This window comes from Equus quagga, chromosome 7, assembly GCF_021613505.1.
Source record: "Equus quagga isolate Etosha38 chromosome 7, UCLA_HA_Equagga_1.0, whole genome shotgun sequence".
Taxonomy (NCBI): Eukaryota; Metazoa; Chordata; class Mammalia; order Perissodactyla; family Equidae; genus Equus; species Equus quagga.
Genome location: NC_060273.1, coordinates 36,799,541 through 36,826,254, shown reverse-complemented (window position 1 = coordinate 36,826,254; position 26,714 = coordinate 36,799,541). Strand labels below are relative to the sequence as shown.

At 41.3% G+C, this 26,714-nt stretch overlaps 1 protein-coding gene across 2 annotated transcripts; it reads left to right on the top strand.

The window, feature by feature from the left end:
* The first annotated feature begins 2,449 nt into the window (after window positions 1-2,449).
* Window positions 2,450-26,158, top strand: TRIM4 (tripartite motif containing 4). 2 transcript variants are annotated; one of them, XR_006889404.1, is made up of 7 exons: window positions 2,450-3,165; window positions 11,108-11,203; window positions 12,134-12,364; window positions 16,352-16,374; window positions 16,638-16,735; window positions 18,646-19,110; window positions 22,533-22,661. XR_006889404.1 is itself a non-coding variant. In XM_046667011.1 (6 exons), exons 1-6 carry the CDS (start codon window positions 2,566-2,568, stop codon window positions 23,117-23,119), a joined length of 1,635 nt encoding a protein of 544 aa, XP_046522967.1. In that variant the 5' UTR covers window positions 2,456-2,565; the 3' UTR covers window positions 23,120-26,158. The 2 variants fall into 2 exon arrangements, 1 of the variants encoding a protein (XP_046522967.1); XM_046667011.1 differs by lacking the exon at window positions 18,646-19,110 and having other exon boundaries at window positions 2,456-3,165; window positions 22,533-26,158.
* Window positions 26,159-26,714: the final 556 nt, after the last annotated feature.

The following is a 26,714-nucleotide window of genomic DNA, read 5'->3' as shown; positions in this document are numbered from 1 at the left end:
CCACATCCTCACCAACACTTGGTATTTTCTGTTTTTCATTTGTTTGATTTTTTAATTCCAGACATCCTAGCCGGGTGAAGTGGTATCTCATTGTGGTTTTGATTTGCACTTCCCTAATGACTAATGATGTTAAGCATCTTTTCATGTGCTTATTGGCCCTTTGCATATTTTCTTTGGAGAAATGTCTATTCAAAGCCTTGGCCCATTTTTAAATTCGGTTATTTGTATCTTTGTGGCTGAGTTCTTTATGTATCCTGGATGCTAGATCCTTATCAGACTTATGATTTCCAAATATTCTCTCTCACTCAGTGGATTCCTTTTCACTTTATTGATAGTGTCCTTTGATGCACAACAGTTTTTATTTTGATGAAATCCAATTTATCAATTTTTTCTTTTGTTGCTTATGATTTTGGCATTAATTTTAAGAAACCATTGCTTAATCCATGGCCATGAACATATGCCTGTTTCCTTCTAAGAGGTTTATAGTTTTAGCTTTACATTTCAGTCTTTGATTTTGAATTAATTTTTGTATATGGTATGAGATAAGAGTCCAACTTCATTCTTTTGCATGAAGATATCCAGTTGTTCCAGCACCATTTGTTGAAAGCCTATTTTTCCTCCATATAATGGTTTTGGCACCCTTGTTGAAAATCAATTGTTTGTAGACATGTGGCATTATTTCTGGACTGTCAATTCTATTCTATTGATCTACATGTCTATCCTTATGCCAGTACCACGTTTTGATTACTGTAGATTTGTAATAAGGTTTGAAATTGGGAAGTCAGTTCTCCTACTTTGTTCTTTTTCAAATTATTTGGCTATTTGGGGTCCCCTGAAATTTCACATGAATAAAATTGTGAACTGGGGATCCTCAATATTTTCAGTAAAAAAGGATATTCATCTCAGCAGTATGGCAAGATAAGACATACGACCTTAAGGAGACAGGACCTTATGTCTGCCACTCAAAACACAGGCAGACATCCAGACACATACACACTCAGACCACAGACACTCATGGCAAACATCAGTAACTGATGAAAGCACTTCGTCCTGTTTGGTCCATATTAAGACTCAGATTCCTTCTTAACACAGTACTCTAATTTCCAAAGAATGGGCATTTATTAGTTGTATAATTTAAACATTTTAAAACTAGATATTGTGTGGGGCTTGTATCAAAAACCTCAAAATAGAGATCATAGGAACCCCTTTCCAATTCATTTACTCATACATTCAGTAACTACTTACTGAGTATATTATGGGAAAGGCAGTATCTGATATTGGGACACAAGAAGAATTAAAAATTTCATCCATAGAAAAGGAACAGAGTGGGAAGAATAAAAAACAAACCACCTCAGAAACACAAGATCAAAAATCCACTGAAGAGAAAGATAATTCTCTGAAACACGCAAGCATATCGTTTGTTGAAAGCCTCAATGGATGTTCCTTGGGAGAGCAAAATGGTTGCTCTTCTTCAAGTTGGGTACCAAACGGCGACGTATCTGTGCTTCTGAATCTTAACCACTCCCACTCAAAAAACTTGAGTTGCTTTTCACCCACTCTCCCGGCCCTATCAGGTCTTTCACAAGGTCGTCACAACTACAGCTTCAGCTCCACTCTCCAGGCACTGCTCTGGCACCCTGGTCTTGACCTACTCACGTAGGAGGATCAGGAACAGCTCCAGCACCAGCAGCTACAGGATCTGCTCCCTCCCAGCATCTGAAGATGACAGCCACTCATAGCAGATCAGCCAGAGTTGCCTTAGAGCATCCGTAGCCGGCTCACAGACCTCCCGGGAACTGAACCACCTAAAACACTGGTGGGAAGTCTCAGATCTAGGAAAGACCATCTAATCCTAGATTCTCTTCCCCTGACTTATCAGAACCTCTATCTGCAGTGGGTGAGTGTGTCCCATGCTATGAGAATGGGCTGCTTCTACCTGGAGTCTGTCTCCGATGCTTGGGAAGAAAGAGAAGGAAATCAGGGTGTGAGGGCGATCAGATAGTCCCCACTAGCTCGTGGGGGAGCACTCCCTTTCCTGCTCTGTCCCCGGGAAAGTCGGCTCTCCAGTTCCCTGGACTCCTCAAACTCCAGAAGAGTTGTGGGCTCCCAATTGGTGGGCTTCTTGGGGGCAGTAGGAAATCCTGCTTTTTTGGGAACCCAACTAGACCTTGCTGTCGGAGGCCGAGAACAGGTTCTATTCCCTGGAGAAGGAGGCTGAACGAAAAAGGGGAGACTTCAGGAAGAGCAAGCCTAACGGGCCCAGGGCCGCCTTAGCCCACTCCAGCCCAGCTTCCCAGACCTCTCCAGCCCTCCACCCTCCAGGCCGCTAGGCTGCAGCCTAGGACTCCAGGATTGAAAGTGCCGGGAGCGGCCGGCGAACGCTGACCCCACCCCTCAGCCTTGACGGACAGGCCAAGTCCGTTGGCGCCTCCCCGTTTTGCTCCACCTGCGGCTCCGTCGCAGCCCTAGAGCGCACTCCATGAATCCGTGGGCTCCTCCAGTCCCCTCTAGGCTGCCCGGGGGGATTTCCGCATCTCTATTGTCGACCGAAGGCGCCCCCCCGTCATGCCCCGCGGCCAGGCCAGCGCCGCCCCAGGCGGAGACCCGCGGCTTCCGGTCTCGCGCGCTTCGAGCCCGCAGCGCCCGCGGAGGAGGGTCGCCGTCGGGTCGGCGCGCGCCCCGGCTGGGTCCCGAACCCCGGAAGAGAGACTACGCTTTCCCCTCCCTTGGGAGGCGCCGACCGCGACTCCGGCTCTGGGGCAGAGAAGCGGCATGGAAGCCGAGGACCTCCAGGAGGAGCTGACCTGCTCCATCTGCCTGGACTATTTCGAGGACCCGGTGTCCATCGAGTGCGGCCACAACTTCTGCCGCGGCTGCCTGCACCGCAGCTGGGCGCCGGGCGGCCGCCCGTTCCCCTGCCCCGAGTGCCGGCAGCTGTCGTCGCCCGCGGCCCTGCGGCCCAACTGGGCCCTGGCCCGGCTCACGGAGAAGACGCGGCGCCGCCGCCAGGGCCCGGTGCCCCCCGGCGTCTGCGGCCGCCACTGGGAGCCGCTGCGGCTCTTCTGCGAGGACGACCAGCGGCCCGTGTGCCTGGTGTGCAGGGAGTCCCAGGAGCACCAGGGCCACTCCATGGCGCCTATCGACGAGGCCTTCGAGAGCTACCGGGTGAGCCGGCCGTTCCGGGGCTGCTGGTATTGCCCGGGAATACTTAATTCTCATGAAAGACCCACGAGTCCCATTGCAAGAATGACCCCCTCCCCCCGAGTTTTAGAGAAGTTAAGTGACACACGGATCTCAGAGTTGGAGTTAAAACTGGCCTTGGGAGGGGCGGTGCAAGGCTCAGTCATCACTGTGCAGAATTTTCAAGGGACTGTCCCGCAGGGGCTTCTGGTTTGAGACAAACATACTGACAGGGTGTATACCAGTGCCGTTCAAAAGAAACATAATATGAGCCACATATGTAATTGAAAATTTTTCGAGTGGTAAACAGAAACAGATGATGCTAACTTTAATAATGTATTTTATTTAACCCTATTGTCCAAACTATTGTCATTCAGCATTGATTCGTATGAAAAATTATCAGTGAGGTATTTTAGTTCTTTTTCATACTAGGTCTTTGAAATCTGTTGACAGCACGTATCAATTCGGACTCTCCACATTTCAGGTGCTCATGTGGCTCATGGATGCTATATTGGACAGTGTGGGTCTGTATGTACAAGTGTCATACACAACTGATGATTTGGGAGAAGCCTGACTTGGAGTGATGAGGCTGGGTTTTGTTACTAGCTACCCTCATCAGCTGGGAAAAATCACTTAATATTTGAGTTTGGAGCTTGGCTGTCCTGCCTATCTCGTGGGTTAAGAAGCCTTAGTTGAATAAATCAGTGTACCTTCTTTGCTCCAGCCACGCTGGCCTTCTTGCTTTTGTTTCAAGCCTGTTTTCTTTCTTTACCCTCACTTTCCATCCTTTAGATCCTTTTAGCTTTTAGCTTGAAGACCTTCCTTGATCATCCTTTCCAGAGTAGCCCCACCCCCTTCCGTTACTGATGGTGTAACTCCAGTGCTCTCCGACAGAATTGGTATCTAGTAAGTACTTGTTAAATTCAAGAATTTAATGATACAAGTTAAAATGTAAACTGTAAAATGCTAGACAGTTTTATCAGCAGACTATGAACAAGAAACAGATGCAAAGCTAGACTGGAAAGTGTACGTTCATTTCTTCATTCAGTAACCTTTTTTGTTGCTTATTGTATGTCAGGTATTGTTCTAGAATCGACGTCAATGGATGAGAAAGACATGGGCTTTGACTTGCTGGGGACGTAAGCATGTAGACGAATAATTTCAGTATATGTGAGAGTTATCAAAGTTTGTTCCAAGTACACAGAAGGTCTGAGGCTGGAGGGATCAGTGAGGAGTGAGGAAAGGCTTCACAGAGGAGTTAAATGTGAGTTGATTCTTGAAGGGTGAGTACAAGGTAGAGGAGAGAATATTCAGGCCAAAGGAACAGCATATTCAGCAGTGTGGCGCCGTGGAATAATGTGTGCTATATAAGAGGACTAGAGGTTGCTCCGTACTTCTGGAGTGTAGAGCTTGGGAGGGAGGATGGAAGGAGTTGAGGTTGAAGAAACAGGTGAAAGCCAGTCATGAAGGATCTTGTTCATCATACTGAAAAGATTGAGCTTTCTCTTTCAGGCAATGGCAGTCATCGAAGGATTTTAAGGCAGGGAGTGACATGATCAGTTTCTTTGCTTTAGAAAGATCCCTTTGGCATCCATGTGGATGAATGGAGAAGGCCAGTTCGGCTACTGTTGCACCATTTCAAGCAGGAGTTATTAGGGGCCTGCATTAGTGCAGGGCAGGGGTGATGGAGAAGAGTGGATGGATTAATTATGAGCTGGAGATGAATGACTTGGTGACTAATCGGACTTGGTTGGTCAGGGAGAGATGGGAGTCTAGGATGGCAGTCCAGGTATCAGGTGCTCATTTGGGATGTGTTGAGTGTGAAGTATCTGTGACAGAAAGTCCAAGGAAGAGGGACAGGAGGCAGGGGGCATAGGAAGGTAGAAACACAGTATTTTAGAATCATCAGCCTATCCTTGAAGTCATGGAAGAAGTAAGCAGATGAGATTTTCCCAGGGGGACAAAAGGGTAACATAAAGGGTAACGAAAGAGGGGCGTGAAGAGAAGCTTGGGAAACACCAATATTTAGTAGCCAAAAGAGATTGAAAGGACCCATGAGAGAAGTGGAAGGGAAATACATTTGTGGGGGAGGGCTGAGACAAGTGTAAGTGGTTGGATCTGAAAGGGGAAAACAGCACTTAAAGCTTCAATCCTCAGCAATAATAGTAATAATAATATTAATACTAGCATCACTTATTGATGACTTATGCACCACCCACAGTTCTAAGCATTTTTTGTGTAGTAATTCTTTAATCCCCATAGCAGCTCTATTAGATGGATTTTGTTATCCCCATTTTGCAGATGAGGCAACTGAGGCACAGAGATGTGAGGTCACTTGCCAAAGGTCACAGAACTAGGAAGTGGCTAAGCTTGGACTGAGGTCCTCTAACCCCTAGTCCATTGCACTTTTCACTATGCTACAGCCAGTCTAGCTGAGAAGACTTCTTGGAAGAGGTGGGATTTCAGGATTAAACAAATGGTCCAGCAGCTGGGGAGTGAGTGGGTAAGACTAATGCTGCGGTGGGTTGAATGTCACAACGTTGACTGGGCAGGTATTCAGGAGTCAGGTCATTAGGCAGAATTCCCCAGTGTGTGTCCTTTTCTGCACCCTCCTCTGCTTAGTCATTGCTCCACTGAGCCATCTCCAGCTCCATCCCCACCCCAAGTTAGAAAAGCATTAACTCGCTCTTGGGAGGAGCGACCCTGTTTCCACCATCCCATTCCCAGCTCAAACTCACATGGGTGCACTGTGTCTTAGAAGTTGGGACCTCTCTAAGTCCATGGAAAATACCCCCTGGCCTACACCCATACCTGGCCCTGCACACGTGTGCCAGATGCTTCCTCTCAGGATCTGAGCCCCTGAGCACTGTATCTAGGAAACCTGCTTCGATGAATTCCTAGCCCACTCTGTTTGCTCCTTTGGGCCACACCAGTGGTTCAGGATACACATTGGGACCACCCAGGAGCACTTTTAGGAAATAGCCAAACCAGGCGTCTCCCTCACTCCCCGCCCCCAGGATTTTGATTCAGTTGGTAGGGCTGTTGGCGTCAGTGTTGTTTAAAAGTTCTTTAGGCTATTCTGATGTACAGATAAGATAGAGAACCATGGACCTACATCTTAGTACTTTCACGGAGGGAAATCTCAAAAAATCTTTTCCAACGGAAGTTGGTTTTAAGAGAGTCGTTGGTCATGGGGGAGGGAAAGAACAGAGAAAGAAATAGCTTCAAAAACTTCAGGGAGCAAATTGTTTGCATGGAAAAGGCTTCCAAGCACAGCTCTTCTTTCCCTCATGCCAATATTTAGTCCACTGACTCTAGGAGCCAATCCCTTCATTGGTATTCATTTAACAAATACTTCTCGAACACCTGTTTTGTGTCAGATACTGTACTGCAGTACCAGACACAGCACTGGGAATACAATGGTGAACAAGACAAAGACTATTTCCATGGATCTCACAGTCTAGTTGGGCTGGGCTTAGAAGGTAAACAATCGACAGACAAATAAATGACATAATCACAGGTTGTGATGTGTGCTGTGAAAGAGATAATGTGCCATGACAGAGAAGTAACAGGGGCTTTCATAAGGTGAACAGAGTAGTCTTCTCTGAGGAGATGCCATTTCATTTGAGACCTGATGGATGAAAAGAAGTCAGCCATCTGAGGAGCTGTGGGAAGAACGTTCCAGACGGTGGATGGCAAATTCAAAGACCCTGAGGCTGTGAAGAGCTGGACGTATTTATTGAACTGAAAGAAGGTCTCTGCACCTGGAGCATCATGAGAAGGGGAAAAGTAGCACGAGATGAGCTGGGAGATGTAGACAAGGGTGGGGTCATTTTGGGCCATAATAAGGTGCCATAATAAGGTGTTTGGGTTTTCTTGGTGGTGAGGAAAGTCAGTGAAGAATCTTAAGCAGGGGAGTGACATGATCTGATTGATTTTTAGAAAAATTATTCTGCCTTCTCTGTGGATAGTGGATGAGAGAAGGACAAGATTGAAAGTAGGGAGGCCAGTCAGGAGGTTATTGTAGTTGTCCAGACAGGAGACGGTGGTGGCTTGAACCAGGAGGTGGCGGTAGGGATGGTGGAGGTCGTTAGATTGAATACAGAGGTTACAATGACTGAAATTCACAGAACCTAAGGGCTGGGATGGTATTCAAGAGACCAGCTAGTCCAGTGGTCTTCATCTTATAGTTAAGGAAGCTGTGACACAGGAAATGTGTGAGGCTGACTTGCTCAGATACATAGCTAGTTTGTGCAGGTCTAGACCGAAACTCAGGTCTGATTTGAAGTTCGATGTTATTTGAACTACAAGTCAGCAAACGTATTCGTTGTATAAATGTATACTTTTTTATTATGCTTATGATTTTCTATATGCAATTTTCTGATGTTAAATGCAAAGAAAGTGATTTTTTAAACTTCTGCTACCTCTGTCTTTGAATTGCTTGGTGTTGCCCTCCTGCCACCTTGTGGCAGTTCCTGTCGTTGCAGGGAAGGAGTTTTCTAACCTTCTCAAAAGGTTGCCAGGTTTCCTCAGGGGCCCTGGTTAGATCTGGCTGTGGCAGGATTCAGAAAGACTAGGTGGAGTGTTGGCTAATGGGAACCAATCATACAGGATAATTCCTGCATACTGGAATTGTTAAGGACTTTTGAAAAATTGACAAGTTCTATTTAAAAGATTATTTAATTTTTTCCCATTATCAAACAAAAGTGAAAAATTAAAAAAAAAAAATCTTGGTCACAATTCAGAGGAGCTATTGATCTCATTACAAGCCTCACACGTAGATCAAATTTGACACTGATGACAAAGTGGCAGATATATAACTGAATAAAGGAATAAAATTACTTGAGCTAGCATACTGAGTAGCAGGATTATATACCTAGTTAACAACTATGGGTAATAAATAGATTGTATAATGTTAGGAAACATTGTATTAGGAAGAAGATAGCACAGGTGATTGTGTGATCTATAACAGAATTATATAAATCTCTTTATAACCTACTTTTATTTTTCCCCAGCATTTTGCTATGCAGTTTTCAAGCATTCATCAAAGTTGAAGGAATTTTATAATAACACTAGTATACCCACATCTGGATTCTGCCATTAACATTTTACTCTGTTATCACCTATCTATCCGTCTGTATCTTCTCTGCATCTACCAATTATTTTATTTTGAAGCATTTTGAAGTTAATTGCAGATAGTACACTTCTTCCTGTATTTTAGCATGCATATCATTAACCAGATTTAACATTTTTTATGGTATTATTTGAGGTAAAATTTCGTACAATTAAATACACACCCTTTAAGTGTCCATTTGCTAAGCTTTGAGAAATGCATATACCTGGGCACCGCAGGTTCATCTCAAGGTAGAGAACACTACCCTTACCCCAGGAAGCTCCGTCACACCCTTTCCCAGTTAATCTCTGCTCGCTCCCCCATCTAATACAACCACTGTTCTCGTTTTTTTCCACCACAGATTAGTTTTGCCTGTTCCGGAACCTCATATAAATGGAATCATATAGTCTGTACTCTTCTAAGTAGGCTTCTTTTGCTCAGCACGTTGATTTTGAGATTCATCCACTTTGTGTCAGTAGTCTGTTACTTTTTACTGCTGAGTAGTATTCCATTATGTGAATAAGCTGCTCTGAATACTCTTGTACAGGTCTTTTTGTGGACACATGTTTTCATTTTTCCTGTGTCTAAGAGGAGAATTGCTGGGCCCTGGGATTAATGTATGTTTAGTTTTATACGTTTTTCCAGTGTGGTTGTACCATTTCACACACCCACCAACATTGTATCAGAGTTCATGTTGCTCCACATCCTTGCCACCTTTGGTGTTGTCAGCCTTTTAGATTATCTAACTTTATTTTAACCATTGTCATTTGTAAATGATTGGAAGTAAACTGATAATGCTTAGTTTTAAAAAATTCTCCTAGGAGAACCTGATATCAGAAATCTCAAGAGTCCGTTGCACCCCTATGTTCATTGCAGCATTATTTACAATAGCCAAGATGTGGAACCAGCCTACATGCCCAGAAACTGATGAGTGGATAAAGAAGATGTGGTATATATACACAATGGAATACTACTCAGCCGTAAAAAAAGACAAAATTGGCCCATTCACAACAACGTGGATGGACCTCGAGGGTATTATGTTAAGCGAAATAAGCCAGTCAGAGAAAGACGAACTCTATATGACTTCACTCATAGGTGGAAGTTAACATATTGACAAGGAGATCTGATCGGTGGTTACCAGGGAAAAGGGGGGGTGGGGGGAGGGCACAGAGGGGGAAGAGGTGTACCCACAACATGACTAACAAAAATGTACAACTGAAATCTCACAAGGTTGTAATCTATCATAACATTAATTAAAAAAAAAAAAATTCTCCTAGGGAAGAATTAAAATAAAATTGTATTGCTAGTTTCTTAGTTCTATTCATTTTTTTTTCTTTTAGCTTTTTGTTTTGATGTACATTCAGACTTAAGGAAAGTTGCCCTAGGCCACTCTTCAGCATTTCACAGTATTCACCATTTGTTAAGTTAAATTTTCTCTACCTTTGGTATATAAGAAACCATTCTCTCCTGGCTTTTCGCCAACCACTCATCTAGTTTCTTTGCAGGATTTTCGTCCTCTGCACACGCCTTAAATGTAGTTGTTGCAGTTCTAGCCTTGATCCTCCTCTTCCCCTGTAGAATCTTACCCGCTCATTTTACGCACCCGCGTGGCTTCCACTGCTGCCTGTGCTTTAACCCCTAAATCTGCTTCTGCAGCTCAGATCTCCTCCTTGACTCTTAACTGCTAACTATATCCACTTGTCTGTCCCAGAGACATCTCAAACTCAGTTGATTCAAGTTGAATTTATTTTCTTTCCTTCCATTTGCATACTGCTCATTTTCCTCTATTTCCTAACTTGGTAAATAACCTACGATCCAGCTATTTACTCAAGCCAGAACCCAGGGGCTAAAGCTAGACTCCTTCCTCCTGTAACCATTTGGTCATCACTTCCTGTTGGTTTTCCCCTTGTGTGTGTCTCTCACCTGCCCACTTCTGTCTCTAAGGTCGTGTCTGACATCTGCTATCAGGTGCTGCCCCTGTCCAGAGCCCACTTTGTTAGTGTTGATTGACTCATTTTATTTTTTAATAGCTTATTCAGGTTTTTAAATTACAAAAATCATATATGCCTCTTGTAGAAATTCAAACAAAACAGAAATTTATAAAATTTCTAGTCTTCGCCCCCGACTTCCAACCCATTTTTATTCCCCAGAAATAACCAGTGTTAATAATACTTAGGTATATATCCTTCTAGATATTCCTTCTGTTCAAATACAAACACACACACGCACACACACGTGCACAAGCATGTATATTCTTTTCAAAACATAATTATGCAATACTGTTGTTTTACAGCTTAGTTTTAACTTAATATAACATGTCGATATATAGAGAGCTGCCTGAAATTGATGCAGAGTATCAATATACCATAATTTATGTATTACTTCCCCATTTATGGATAATGAGTAATGCTGCAGTAAACATTCCTATGCACACGGATTATTTTTGCTAGTGTTTTGTGGCATAAATTATTAGAAGTAGGATTATGCACATTTTAAATTTTGTTAATTCTGCCAGTTTCCTTCAAAGAGGTGGCACCTTTCTACTCTCCTACTATTATGGTGCCAGATGCCTTCTCCTTTGCCAATACTGCGTAATTATTAATCTTCTAACAATTTTTAGTTTTTGCCCACTTAGTAGGCAAACTCTATAAAGTGTTATGGTGATTTGAGAACAGAGTATTTCTTTCACATAGGCCTGTGACCTTCAACATTTTCTCAGTCTCATTCCCTTTTTGGATTAGGTGAGTTTTAGCTCTTGAACAAGGAAGATACTTGGAGAGGTGATTTCTCTCTGATATGTGTTTCTGCTGGCAGGAAAAACTCCTTAAGATTCAATGTAGTCTGATGGCCAAGATGAAGAAAGCCATGGATTTACAGGACGTGGAAGTGAAGAATGCTGCAGAGTGGAAGGTAACAGCAGAAGTGGTCGGGCATTTCTTGCCCCTGAGGCCCATTCAGTCCAAGGCTGCTTAAGGGGTTTTGCTTGGAAGAGCTTGCAGGATGTCATCACTTGTCAGGCGCCTGGCAGATAAGGTGATAGAACGGGAAGCATCTGTCCCTACTGACCTGTGGCTTTGAGAGATGTGAGTTCCACACACTTCATCCTCATATCTCTATTTTGTGGTAGTGTGCCCTTCCTTACCACTTTTTCCTAAATATACATCCTAGTTTGGAGTCACTTCCGGTCCATGGCATTGTGGAAGGTAAAATGGACTTAGCTTTCAGAGATGCTAGTCTTGTTGTGAGGCATGATGTGCGCACACGTGCGCATCTAAAGATTTCACAAAACTGAACAGTAGGTGTTCTGAGAGCTAAACTAAATAATAGATGTGAAAGTGCATTTTAGTTAAAAAGTATACAAACAGGGCACTGCTATCAGTACAGTTATGTATCGCTTAACAACTGGGGTATGTTCTGAGAAATGCATCGTTAGTGATTTCATCAATTTGTGAACACCATAGAGTGTACTTACACAAACCTAGATACTATAGCTTGTCACACACCAGGGCTATATGATACTAATCTTATGGGACCATTGTTGTATTTGTGGTCCTGTGTTGACCACAACAAAAAGGACCATTTGTGGTCCTTTGTTTGTGGTGCGTGACTTCAGCAGAGACTCAAATGTTACAAAGAATGAATTAATACTGTAAAGACTAGTACGGAGATATCAAGTAAATATAAATAGAGGAGTAGTGGAAATTTGTTGGCGGTGGGCAGGAGCTTTTCTGGAGGAGATGGTTAGGATGGAAGGACCATGGATTGTTGGGGAGACATGCAAGGAATTTAGGCGCAAGGGCCAAGCACAACATGGACTGAGCAAATCTCATGTGACTGTAGGAGAAGCTGAAGAATCAGCGGTTAAGATTCAGCACAGAGTTTGCAAAGTTGCACCGCTTTCTGGCTGAAGAAGAGCAACTGTTTCTTCAGAGACTGAGCAAAGAAGAAGAAGAGGTGAAGAAGAAGGGGAAAGAGAACATGTTACGGCTCAATCAAATGATCGCTTCCCTGAGGAAGCTCATCGCAGAGGTCGGGGAGAAGAGCCAGAGCTCCACCCTGGAATTGCTTCAGGTGAGGCGGGCGGGGGAGGGGTAAGTTCACAGCGTTAACTGATCTCCCTCTGGTCTTTAGAGCTGAATGTCTTTCTTGGTGAGTGGGTTTAATAGAAGAAATGTTTTCTCTGTTGATAATTGTGTTACTACTGTCATTATAAAATTAGAGTCAAAGATTCACCATTCAAAGGAAATTAAGGTGAAATTTAGGTATGCTGAGCTCAGGTAATGTGAGGTACTTAGATTCACTTGGTCTAATGGTTTATCTAGGATGTAAAGCACATATAAGACTTCCGTTCATCTTATTTATATGTTTATAATTCTCTGTTAAAACAGTAAAACAGCAAACATAAAACCACAAAGTAGATAATTGTGTCGACAGTTTTTAAGAGAAATTTATCTTTCTCACTAGTTCTTTTTTTTTGGTGTGGAAGATTGTCGCTGAGCTAACATCTGTGCCAATCTTCCTCTGTTTTTTATGTGGGACACTGTTAGAGCGTGGCTTGACGAGCAGTGTGTAGGTCTGTGCTCGGGATCCAAACCCATGAACCCTGAGCTGCCAAAGTGGAGCATGTGAACTTAAGCACTACGTCACCAGGCAAGCCCCATCTCACTAATTTTTAACCGTTACAATCACAGCTTGATATAACTTTGTTCTTAGCCCTAGATTTTGATTGGTATGTTTATTTAAATAATTTCTAAATATTTAGCAATCTTTAAAAGATTATAATTCTGATTCATTAGCACTTAGATTTGGGTCTGTAGGCCACTTTGTTACCAAAAGGCCTTCCCTTGAGTTAATCTTTACCATCATATCCTCTGTAGGTAAAGTGTCCTTATAGCTTCTTTCAGTTTTTGGAGGATCCAACGTTTGTGACTGTCTTCTTTTTCTTTCACTAAAATAATTCACTTTTGGTCTCAGATCCCTCAGAACTCTCTTTCCTCCATATCATGTGACTGAAGATAAAGGAACCATTGAAGAGTGTCCTCAAGAATACCTTCAGTCTGCCATTACTATTTTTTCTTATCAGAAGGAGACAATTTTCTATTTTACTCTTAAGGAAGAGAGAAACATGACCCACTCACCAGTTATTTTCAACAAGAAATTGCTATCTGGGTGTTATATCTAAATGTAATGATTTCCAAGAATTGTCTAGAACTTGTACAACTTGCTTGAGCAATGAAGCTACAATGACATATCCAAATATATACTCCAGCAGAATCTTTGGAAGACCATGTGTAAACAGTGTTCTTAAAATATAGGTTTAACATCTAGTCAGAGTCTAAAACCTCAAAGATATACATGAAGCAGCAGAATGCTTACAAAAAAATATATCAGCCAACATAAGTGCAGGGTTAGGGAAGTGATTAAAGAAGGTGGAACTGGATCATAGGATCTCGGAGCCTAAGAGAACTTATTTTACTGATTTTGTCCATCCATGGGTCTATCCATTTGTTTTTTTCATTTGTTCCTTCACTTTTAGCACATAACTAACTTCTATTCTTTTTAGAAACAGAAACATTGAAAATAAAAATCATTCTGTTGTGCTTAATTTTTATCTTTTGATTTGAATGCTCTTGCAAAATATGTAGCATTGCTTGGGTGTATCTGTTTTTAATTTATACAATGATTTTGAGTTCTTGTTGCATTCTGTTTCTTGCCTTTTTCCTTAGGCACTATGTTTTTAAGATCCAGTCCTGTTGCTATATAGACATTTAATCCATATGTCCATCCACCACCTTTTGTGCCATTTCCCTCTTCTAGTAATGGATACCCAGGTTGCCCCCAGCACTGTTACCACTACAAGTAATGCTGTAGTGAAATCATCAATGTCTGCCCTTGTCGTTATTGTTTTTGTCCTTATTGGTTCTTGAGTTTGCTCTCTGGCTCTTTCCTCAACATCTCAAGTTGACATGCTTAACTTACTTAGATTTACCCTTTTGTTTGCTGGTAAATTTATGCTATGCTTTCACCTTTTAAGTATTGCTTTAACTGTGTCCACAGATTTTGGCAATATTATTTTTATTGTCATAATAAACATTTAAAAACATTTTAAGTATAACATCCATAGAGAAAAATGTATAAATCATAAGCTTGACAAGTTATCGCTAAGCGACCCACCCATGTAACCACTACCCACCTCAAGAAATAGAATGTGAGTGGCATCCCAGAAGCCCTCCTCATGCCTCCAGTCAACACACCTTCCCTTCTCCTCAAAGGTATTCTCCTTCTAGACTTCTCTTCTTTTTGCCTGCTTTTGAGTAAGAATCTTTCAGTATGCACTCTTTTGTGTCTGGATTCTTTTGTTCAACATTATGTTTGTGAGATTGTTCTATGTTGTTGTACTTGGCAGTAGATGTTTGTTTTCATCACTGCTGAGCAGTAGTTCTCAATCAGGAGTCGTTTTGCTTCCCGAGGAGGATGATATCTGATGTTTTTGTTGTCACAACTCAGGGGTAGTTACTACTAGCATCTAGTGTGTAGAGGCCATGGATGCTGCTGAGCATCCTATAATGCACAGAACATGCCTCTCCCACAGTTCCCAGCAAAGACTTCTCCAACCCAAAATGTTACTAGTGCCGAGGTTGGAAAACCATGCTGTATAGTATCCCATTGTGTCAGTATACCAAAATGTATTATTCATTTTCTTCTTGGTGAAATCTGGGTTGTTTCTAGTTTTACTGTTACAAAAAAGCACTATGAGCGTGCCTTTTTTGGTGCACTTATGTATACATTTCTGTCCATTGTGTACCTAGGAGAACAATTCCTGGTCACAGGGCATGCATATGTTCAGTTGAGTAAATGATTCCAAACGGTTTCTCAAAGTGATTGTATTAATTTCCACCATTACTAGCAATGTGTGAGGGATCCAATTGCTCAATATCCTCATCAATACTTAGAATTGTCAGTTCTTTAATTTTGGCTATCCTGAATGTATATATATTATCTCATGCTCTCGATCAACACTCCTTCCTTCCTCCCAAAGGGTGGATGGTGTTTCCCTGATGACTAATGAGGTTGAGAACTTTTTCATATGGTAATTAACTGTTTTGATATACTGTTTTAAAAAAACCCAACTCTCCTGAGGTATAATGTACATATCATATAATTCACCCATTTTAAGTGTACAATTGAGTGATTTTTCTGAATTTACCAAGTTGTGCATTCCTCACCACAGTCTGGTTTTATAGCATTTCCATCAGCCCAGTAAGATCCCTCATGCTTGTTACAGTTAATCTCTGTTCCTACTCCCAGGGCCAGACAACTTACTTTTCTGACTGTTTAGATTTCCCTTTTCTAACTATGTAAACAGAAGCATACAATATGTGGTCTTTTGTGTATGGCTTCTTTCATTTAGTATAGTGTTTTTGAGATTCATTCATGTTGTAACACATATTAGTGTTGTATTAACATACATTTTAAAATGCCCGAATAGGATGCCATTGTAGAATATACCACATTTTGTTTATCTGTTCTCCAGTTGATGGACATTTGGGTTGTTTCCACCAATTGGCTCTTATGAATGGTGCTGCTATGAAGATTTGCCTGCCATTCTTTGTGTGGACATATATGTTCATTTCTCTTGGGTAGATTGTAGGAGTAGAATTGCTGGGCTATGTGGTATATTTATGTTTCACTTTTAAGAAACTGCCAAACCTTTTTTCAAAGTGGTTGAACCATTTTATATTCTTACCACATCCTCACCAATATTTGTTGTCTGTGATTAAATAGATGGAGAAATAGGCAAAAGGCCAGGAGAGAGTTAATGTCATGGTGCTAAAGGAGAAAGAATAGAGTTTCAAGAAAAGAATTGGTCAACATTGTCAAATAGTGCAGAGGTGTCACATGAAAAAAGACTACGTTGTATCAACCCATTGGCTTTGGCAGCGTGAGATCATATGTGACATTAACAAAAGCAACTGACAGAAAATACCTGCTTACAAAGTTGAGTACTGCATCTCAAGAGGAAGATCCATCACTTACTTCTTTCTTTTTTTTTTGCAGAATCCAAAAGATGTGTTGACCAGGTATGAGCTCCTGCTTTCTTTTGAGGCCCTGATTGGAGTGGTAAAGATACAGCTGAGCAGAGAGGGAAACATGGCCTGGGCTCCATAGATCAATCTGGGCACACCCTGAGGCGTCTGTGGAGGAGGAATTCTACTGTTCGTTTTTGGAAGGAGGAATGCGAAAGAAGTGATCTGAGCTTTGGGCTTGGGACCTTCAGGTGGGAGTTGGGGGTCTTGGCTGCCCTAGCTGTCGCCTAAAAGAGCAGCCTCTGTACTTTCTTTAGGAGTGAGAACCAGGATGTGAATTATTCCCTTGAAGTTCTAAACGTGAAGACTGTGTGCCGGATACCAATGATGAAGGAAATGCTGAAGCGATTCCAAGGTGAGCAGAATTTCTAGGATATGGCGCTCCCTAGAAATCTTTCAAGTAAGAGAATAATTAGTGAGAAAAGTCTGGAAAGGAAGGAGGAAACAGAGCATGCAGTTAACACAAGTGTCAGGAAAAATGGTAATAACTACTTGAATATGCTTCATTCAAGAAACATTTATTTAACACATACCGTGTGTTATAAGGTACTGGTGATACAAAAAGAAGAAGACCTATTCTTTTCTTTCTAAGAATTCATAAGCAAATTACAGAGACAGACATGTATCACTTACTATAATATAGTGGTGTGAATAACATCTTATAGAAGTCCAGAAGAAGAGCTCTGTTGGAGATGAGGTGGGGGAGTTTTCATGGCAGAGGTGACAGTTCTGAGATTTGAGGGCTGAGTAGGAGTTTGCTGAGTGGAAAATGGGGATATACCCTTCCAAGCAGAGTCAGCAGCATGAGCTAAGGTGTGGATAAAATGAAAGGGGGGTAGCTAATGTGACTAAACCTTAATGTACGTTCTAGGGAAAAGCAGGAGCTGAGGTTGAAAAGATGAGTGTAGGAAAGACTGAAGATAAACTTACTGGATCTCCAGGGAAGTACCAAGGCATGTACACGTTGTATAAGCTATGCAGGCAGTTCTCACGTGCGCATCCCTGATTAAGAACCATGTTGTGAGTCTCTACTTCCAGCTAAAATGAAGTAACAGGGACTGGATTTACTCTTCTGCCTGAAACTTAGTTAATTAAAAAAACAAAAACAGAACACACAATACATGAAACAACAGTTTTCAAAATACTGCATGTCAGGTAGTGAAGGACAGTGATCCCTGAAAAATGTGAAACAAATGAGGTAAGCTCTATGATTGCCCCAGCCTGCTGCCTTGTGAGAGTTTCCAGGCCATCTCAGGGAGGATAGCAGGTGGAGCCAGGTAGACTCCCTGAATTGGGAATGGAGCTGAGAGAACAGGAAGAATAAAGCAGTGCAAGTTCAGAGAGCACTGGAGAGGAGAGCTGTACAGAGACAGGATCCTGACGATCTATAGAGGCACCTCCTAAATATTCATCAGAGTGCTGATCAGTACATGGTTGTGAAGAACTATCTGAGGGTGAGGAAGGAAGTTTCTAAAATGATTAGAAGGAACAGTTCCTGGTGCTCTTGCAGGGCTAGGAATAGTGTCTGTTCCTATCAGCCAGATTGGAAAGCTCGTAATTCATGGGGCATTGGGTAGAGTACTTAGGAAAATCTTGCCTCACTAGTGGAATAATTAACTATACTGAGCACTGCTTTGGACCCACCTTACAAATCATGCAAGCAAGACCCAAAAGGATTGAATTACTTCCCAGTAACTTGACTGCATCCCAGGACAAAGCTCAAGAAGACTGATGGAAATGAAAAAAAGGTTTGAGTACCCAACAATGTAAATTCACAATGTCTGGCATCCGATCAAAGATTACCAGGCATGCATAAAGGTAGGAAAGCATGACCCATAGTGAAGAGAAGAATCAGTTGAAACTGACCCAGAATTGATCTAGATGTTAGAATAAGCATACAAGGACATTCATACATTATAATTGTATTCTCTAAAGAGGCATATAGAGACATGGAAGATATAAAAAAACCTAGATCAAACTTCTGGAGATGAAAACTACTACATGATGAGATGAAGAATACACTGGTTGGGATTAATAGTTGAGTAGATATTTCAGAACAAAAGATTAGTGAACTTGAAGACAGAACAGTAGAAACTGTGCAAAACGAAACACAGGTTGAAAAAAGAACTTAAAAAATGAAGAGTAAGCTGTGGCACAACTTCATGCAGCCTTACATATGGTAATCGGGGTCCCTAAAGGAGAGGAGTGAGGATGGAGATTAGACAGAAAAAATATTTGAAGAAATAATGGCTAAACATTTTTCAGATTTGATGAAAACTCTAAGTACAGAGATCCAAGAAGCTAAAGAAACCCTAAGCATGAGAACTATGAAGAAAACTACACCAAGGCACATCATAATCAACTCACTCAAAATCAGCAATAAAGAAAAAATCTTATTAAGACATGCAACAGGAGAAAGAGGACATGTTACCTAACAGTGGAACAAAGACAAAGGTGACACCACATTTCTCATTGGTAACAATGCAAGTGAGCAAAATCTTTAAAGTACTGAAATTAAAAACTGTTAGCGTAGAATCCTATTCCTGGCAAAAATACACTTCAAAAACAAAGGTGAAATAAAGATGTTTGCAGATATACAAAAACGGAAAGAGTTTACGTTCAACACTGCAAGAAATGTTAAAGGAAGTCCTTCAGGCAGAAGGAAAATGTTACCAGATGGAAGTCTGTATCTACGCAAAGAAGTAAAAGATCACCCAAAGTGGTAATGATGTGAGTAAATATATATATTTTTGTTATTATTTAAATCTCTTTAAATGGTAATTGTGATGGTTAATTTTTCCGTTAAGTTCACTGGGCCGTGGGGTGCCCAGATATTTGGTTAAACGTTATTCTCAGTGTTTTGTGAGGGTGTTTTGAATGAGATTAACATTTAAGTCTGGAGACTTGAGTAAAGCAGATTGCCCTCCATAATGTGGGTGTTCCTCATCCAGTCAGTTGAATGCCTGAATAGACCAAAAGGCTGAACTTTCCCACAGAGAGAGACTCCAACAGCAGACTGCCTTTGGTCTTCATCTGTAACATTGGCTTTTCCTGCCTGAAGGCTTTCAAACTGGAACATTGGCTATCCCTGGGACTCGAGCCTGCCATCCCACACATATAGTGACTGACAAGTCACATATGAGCCAATCCCTTATAATCTCTCTCTCTGTGCGCTTCCTGTATACACTTCTCTATAAACACTGGTTCTGTGTCTCTGGCAAACGCTAACTAATACACTAATTGGCTGTTTAAACAGACAGACAAAAAATGATGTATTGTGGCATTTATAACATATTAACATGTGAGGTGCACAGCAACAACAGATGAAAGTTGGGAGAGGAGAATGGAAGTACACTATTATATGGTTCTTATATGTGAAGTGGTATAATATCACTTGAAGGGAGACTGTGATAAGTTAAAGTTGTATACTGTAAACCTTACAGCAGCCACTAAAATAAAACAAGGAGTTATAGTTAATAAGCCAATAAAGGAGATAAAGTGGAATCATAAAAAAATTACTTAATCAAAGAAGGCAGAAAAAGAGAAAAAAGAATAAATAGGACAAATAGAAAACAAGTAGCAAGAAGATATACACAAACCTAACCATATTAATAATCATATTAAATATAAATGATCTGAATACTGTAATCAAAAGGAAGAGATCGATTGGATTGAATAAAAGAGCAAGACTCAACTATATGCTTCAAGAAACACACATTAAATATAAAGACTTACATATGTTCAAAGTAAAACAGTGAAAAAAGATATACCGTGCTAACATTAGTAAAAAGAAGTCTGGAATGGCTAAATTAATATCAAAGTAGATTTCAGAGCAAAGAATATTACCAGAAATAAAGAAGGTCATTTCCTAATGGTAAAGAGGTCGTTTCATCAGGAGGACATAACAGTTCTAAACAATTATACTCCTAATGATAGAGATTCAAAATATACTAAGCAAAAACTAATAAAGCTGCAATAAGAAATAGACAAATCCACAATTATAGATGGACTTTTCAATAATTTTCAGAACAAGTAGGCAGAAAATCAGCAAGGATATAGTAGACTTGAATACTACTAGCAACCAACTTGACCGCACTGATGTTTATTGAACACCCAACGACAGCAGAATACACGTTTTTTTTTAAGGGTACATGGAACATTTTCCTAGATAGACTAGTGTAGGCCATAACACAAATCTCAGTAAATTCAAAAGGATTCAAGTCATACAAAGTATGCTCTCTGACCACAAAGTATTTAAGTTAGAAGTCAGTAACAAAAATATCCTTGGAAAATCCTCAGATGTTAGGAAACTAAATAACATACTTCTTAAAAACCCATGAATTAAAGGAGAAATCAAAAGGGAAATTAGTCAGTACTTTGAACTGAATGAAAAGAAAACACAACATATCAGAATTTGTGGGGTGCAGCTAGAGCAGTACTTAAGGGGAAATTTATAGCACTAACCACCTGTATTAGAAGAGAAGAAAGTTCTCAATTGAGTGACTTCAGTTTCCACCTTAAGACACCAGGAAAAGAAGAGCCCCCAAATAAAGCCCAAAGTAAACAGAAGAATGGAAATAATAAAAATCAGAGCAGAAATCATTGCAACAGAATACAGAAAAAAAGGAAAAAACCCAGAAAAATCAATGAAACCAAAAGCTGGTTCTTTGAGAATATCAATTTTATTGATGTATCTTTAGCCAAAATGACCAGAAAAAAAAAGAGAAGACACACATTGCTATCAAGAATGAGAGAGGCAACATCAGCACAGATTCTATAGATATTAAAAAGATAATAAGGGAATATTATGAGCAACTTTATGCTGATGGATTCGACAATATAGATGAAATGGCAAAGTCCTTAAAAGACACAAATGACCAAAACTTACTCAAGAAAAAATAGATAACTGGAATAACCCTTTTTCAGTGAAGGAAATTGGTGTTGTAGTTAAAAACCTTCCCAAATGGTTTCACTGGTGAATTCACCAAACATTTAAGAAATATCTATTCTACATGAACTCTTACAAAAAAATGAAGAGGAGAGAATATTTCCCAGTTCATTCTATGAGACCTGCATTACCATGATACCCAAATCAGATAAAGACATTAAAAGAGAAAAGAACTATAGATCAATGGTCCTCATGAACATAGAAGAATTCTAAAGAAAATTTTAGCAAATTGAATCTAGCAATGTATTGAAAGGGTAATACATCGCAATCAGTTGGGATTTATCCCAGAAAAGCAGGGTTGGTTTAACATTAGAAAAATCAGTGTAATTCGTTAGCAATCTAAAAAGGGAAAACTATGCGATCACCTTAGTAGATGCAGAAGAAGCATTTGTCAAACCTAACATCCATTCCTGGCTTAAAAAAGAGTCTCTGGAACTAGAGAGACAGAGAGGGTGTGAGAGGGAAGAGAATTTGGAGACAGGGAGGAAGTTATAAACAGTTAAAGTGAGAGATGCTAAAGGTCTGAGTGAAGGCAGTGGCAGTGGAAATGGAGAGGAGGAAAAGAACCTGAGTGATATTTCAGAGGTAGAGTTGATACAAGTTGGTCACTATCAGCTATTGAGGGTCAGAGGGAAAGAAGAGTCAAATAATCTCAAGATTTCAAAGTATGACTGTTTGGATGGAAGTAATGCTCTTACACCTTAGAAAACATAGAAGACAAGATGTCTGCATGTGAGGGAGGATTAGTCTCAAGAGGGTGGAAGGGGACTTAGGATAATGAGTTCCATTTTGAGTTATCTCTTGGGGCCTGTGGAGATGCCCAGTGAGCAGAAACCTTGTCACTGATGACATCTATGTTTACCTGTACAAAGTACCAGCCGGTCAACAACCTTGGTCTGGTACTGATTCCATAAGTCAGAATTTGTTAATGTTTCTCCAAATTTTATGCTGATTATGAAGACTTGGGTCCTGAAATAGTGAGCTGCCCATTTTATAGGTCTTGGTCTTTGAGAGCAGAAGGGAATGAAGATTTCAGGTTGCTAAAGCTTGTACTATGGCCTGCTAGGCCCAGCTGAGGATCATCTCTAACGGTACTTGTTAGGAGGAGAAGGTTGGAATTGAAGCTGGAAAAGATGGGCATTTCTGGAGGAGGGTTGGTGGTAAGCGATTGCATTATTTATCTCAGCTCTCATTTTCTCTACAGTGGCTGTAAATCCAGCTGAAGACACAGCTCATCCCAAACTTATCTTCTCCCAGGACGGAAGATATGTGAAAAATGGAGCATCAGCCAGTTCTTGGCCATTATTTTCGACAGCGTGGAGCTACTTTACTGGATGGAGGAATCCTCAGAAGCCCACACAGTTTGCAGAGAGATTTCAGCATTTACCCTGTGTTTTGGGAAAAAACGTTTTCGCTTCAGGGAAACATTACTGGGAAGTTGAGAACCGAGATAGCCTGGAGATTGCTGTGGGGGTGTGTCGGGAGGACATCATGGGGATTGTTGATAGTTCAAAAGTGTCCCCCAATCTGGGAATCTGGGCTATTTGTTGGAGTCCTGCTGGCTGTCGGCCACTAACAAGCTTCCCTGTAAGTCCTACCAAGCAAGAGCCAGCTCTTCAACGGGTGGGCGTTTTCCTAGATTATGGGGCTGGGGAGGTCTCCTTCTACAATGCTGTGGATGGAGTGCATCTGCACACTTTTTCTTGTTCTTTTGCCTCATGTCTCCGGCCGTTTTTTTGGTTGAGTCCATTAGCATCTTTAGTCATTCCATCAGTGACTGGTGGGAAATGAGGCTGTTCTTTCTCTGCCCAAGAGTCTTCCTATACCCCAGCCCAGGGACATACATCCCTTGGTCCTCTTCTTTCACTTCATGCATATTGATCCTGGATAGTACATCAATACTATCCATTCAGATGCCAATTTCATGATTTGTTTACCTCCCTGGCTGTCGTATGCACAGACCACGTTGGTTGCCTTTCCAGTAACCACTTGCCCCACCCACTTCTCTCCTTCTCTTCTGATTCTTCCTAATTCAGCTGTTTAGTATGCGCCCTCCACGTGCTTCAGGAGAGGCAGTCCCATGCAAGGGGTTTCTGGCTAACGAGATAGGAGGAGAAGTTTCCCAAGGTGCTTCTGGGGAAAGTTCTTGTAGCTTTTAAAGAGATGTTAGAAGTGTGTGAAGGGGAAGACGCAGCCCCTCTGATGGTAGCTGCTCTATTGGAATTGAGGAAAGCACAGTAACAGTGGAAAGGAAGAAGAAACATGGTCTTTGTTGCCATTGTTCAGTTGCTGAAATTTCACTAATCCCAAATTTCTTGTTATATGAGATTATTGCTCCCTTATTGTATAAGGTGATTGTAGTTTCGTTTTCATCACTTGCGCTCTGAAGCATCCCAACGTGCTATAGACTCATAGCATGGACATCTCACCTTAGCGGCTTATCTCACCTTTTCTGAAATGTGACGAATTTATAGAATCTCTTTCTATTTAGTCACGTAATTCCTTCTCTTTCCAGTAACTTCTGATATCCCTCACTTTTCTGGATCAGAAGATTGAGGAAATCTTCCCTTACTCTGCCCGTGTCGTTACTCTTCTTCACCTGACCAGGTCTCTGCCCTCCTGTGTTACGCTATCCGTTTGTCAGATTCATACATTGTATATACAAGATAATTAACGTCACACTGAACACGCTGGGAGCACTTGTTAAGTTTTCACGCCTCTTCACATAATGCTCTCGTGTGACTCTTGGGAACAGCTAGATGAGATGGAAATTAAAATACTTTTTTGTCAAGTGAGAGAGCATACCTTTGGAGTAACTCGCTCCATATTGCTCAGTTGGCAAATGGGAGCGTTGGGACTAAATCCAGATCTCTCTGAGGTGAAAGCCTGCATTCTTCTCCTGTACGTTCATTTGTGGGATCACTTTGTGGGATTGATCCCACCAGTTCGTGAAGATCCCACCATGAAGATTGTGGATCAGCTTCATCTTTGTTTCAGGTTTTTATTTTGATCTGTTTTCATCTTGTATGCGTATTTTCCTCACTTTCTTCTCTAGATGGCATGCACCCAGAGGATTATGGCAGTTACTGGGTAGTTATTTTTAAAATAATGATTGTTTCTCTCTGGTTATAAAAGTCATGTTGTACTTATTGTAGAAAATTTGGAACATAAAAAAAGTGTAAAGAAAATTAAAATTATCAGTAATCCCACCTCTACAACATTTTAGTGTATTTCTTCCCAGACTTTCCATAGACTTTGAAAGACTTTCTGGCAGTGATTTAATGAGGCCTCTCACAAAACTTCCAGCAGCCTCCCTAAGCCCTCCTCCCCCTCCTATGTCCCAGCTTATCCTGGCTTGTCTTCCTGTCCAGCCTGAATAGGAAGAATGAACCCCCTCATTCAGTTATTTCTGCTGAGTCCTCCTTAACTCTTCAAGATACTTGCTATTATGAGTTGAATTGTGCCCTTCAAAAAGATACGTTGAAGTCCTGACTGTGAATGTGACCTTATTTGGAAATTAAGATGAGGTCATTAGGGCAGGCCCTAATCCAATATGACTGGTATCCTTTATAGTTAACGGCAAATTTGTACATGCACACACACACACGGAAATGCCCTGTGAAGATGCTGAGGGAAGATGGCTATGGGAGAGATTGACTTTATGCTGCTATAAGCCAAGGAATACCCGGGGCTTCTAGAAGCTGGAAAAGGCTAGAAGCTTCTGAGGGATCATGTCCCTGTCACCACCTTGATTTTGGACCTCTAGCTTCTGAAACTGAGACAATTTTCTGTTGTCCATCACCCAGTTTGTGGTACTTTGTTATGGCAGCCCCAGGAAACTTCTACAGTTGCCCATCAGGCCTTTCTCCATCCCTGCCTGGTTAATCTCCAGTCCTTGGGGAAACTCATCCATCCCTTTCCTTGGCTCTTCCTTCTGGGCTGTGGAACCAGGTTGACAGGTTCTGCCACGAAGTATCTCTCTTGACTTCAAGTGGGCTCTTTGAGCTGCTTGGTAAACAAACTTTATTTTTTTAATCCCTTGATTTCTTTTTATATCTCTGGTGGCAGTGATTCCAAATCTTTTCCTCTTTTCTCAAGCCTCTGTGAGCCCCGTGTCATACTGCTGTAGGGAAGGTGAAACTTGACCTCTACCCATTTTAGGTTTTCAGCTGGGACTCGAACAAAAAGACAGATTAACAAGAGAAAAAACCATGATTTATTCACACATGCAGCACATCATGCAGGAGAAACCTAAAATGAATTGTAACTCAAAGCGGTGGCTTAGAATTCTGGCTAACATAGTATCTTCAACAACAGTAAATTTGTGGAGAAATGCTAAAGGAAAGAAATGACAGTTTTAGGCTGCCAAGGGTGGCAGACTGTGGGAACATAAACGTATGTGAGGAAACTAATGGAGAAATGTTTGCAGATTCCCCTGCTGCTGTCTCTGAGCTAAGAGTTTGTCTCCAGTAAAGGAGAATGTATATCCTGCCTTGAGGCAGAAACCTGGGAGTTTTTTTCTGGGTTTGCTGCTTAACTGCCTTCACCTCAAAATAGTTTTTATGTTAAAGAGGCATATTTTGGGCTGACACATTGTGGTTTCCATCACTACTAATTCTTGCAAAGAACTTATTTTTTACTGAGAAAAAAAATGTTCTACTCTACCCTTCTTATTTACAATTCTTTGTTTCTTTTTTGAGTCTTGCTGTTGGCCCCTCTTATCTCAGGTATGGGATGGGGCCCAGGTGTCATATTTATTACAAATAAAACAAACTCTTCTGATGCTTCTCATGCCGAACAGCATTAAGAATAAACTTGTAGTAGTTTTCAGTTTTGCTTTGGATTTCCCTGAGTCTGTATTAATTTCTGAGTCTATGAATTTCTATGTTAATGTGTTATAGGAATCATTAGGAGTGATATTCATTATGCAGCATTTCTCAAGCTTATTTCACCACAGAAATTTTAGCTCTGGGAGCAGCAATTAAGACTTCCCAGAAGACAGTTTGGCAATGACTGTTTATCCTACGCTTTCTTCAGATCTTGACCATCTCAGATTTTGACCTAGACTTGCACTGCCCTGGCCCCCAAAGTTGGTGGGTACGTGCACTGGCGCTGTAAGCTGCGCACACTGTGACCCTGGTAAGGCTCTGCTAAAGTCTTTTCCCTAGAGACTAGGCTTTTGTTATGGAAAACACTCTTGGCACATTTTTTGATGATTTCTATTCATCCTCCCCTTGCCAGAGCTCTGAGGGGATCTTTCTCAACCTTTCACTCAGAATTTGATGGAGTTCTTGGAGTTAAATCCCATGAATATGTGCCCCGCTCCAATACTGCAGCTCCCAGAAGTTTCTCACTCTTAAGCTAGTCCACACCCAACTTCTAGCAC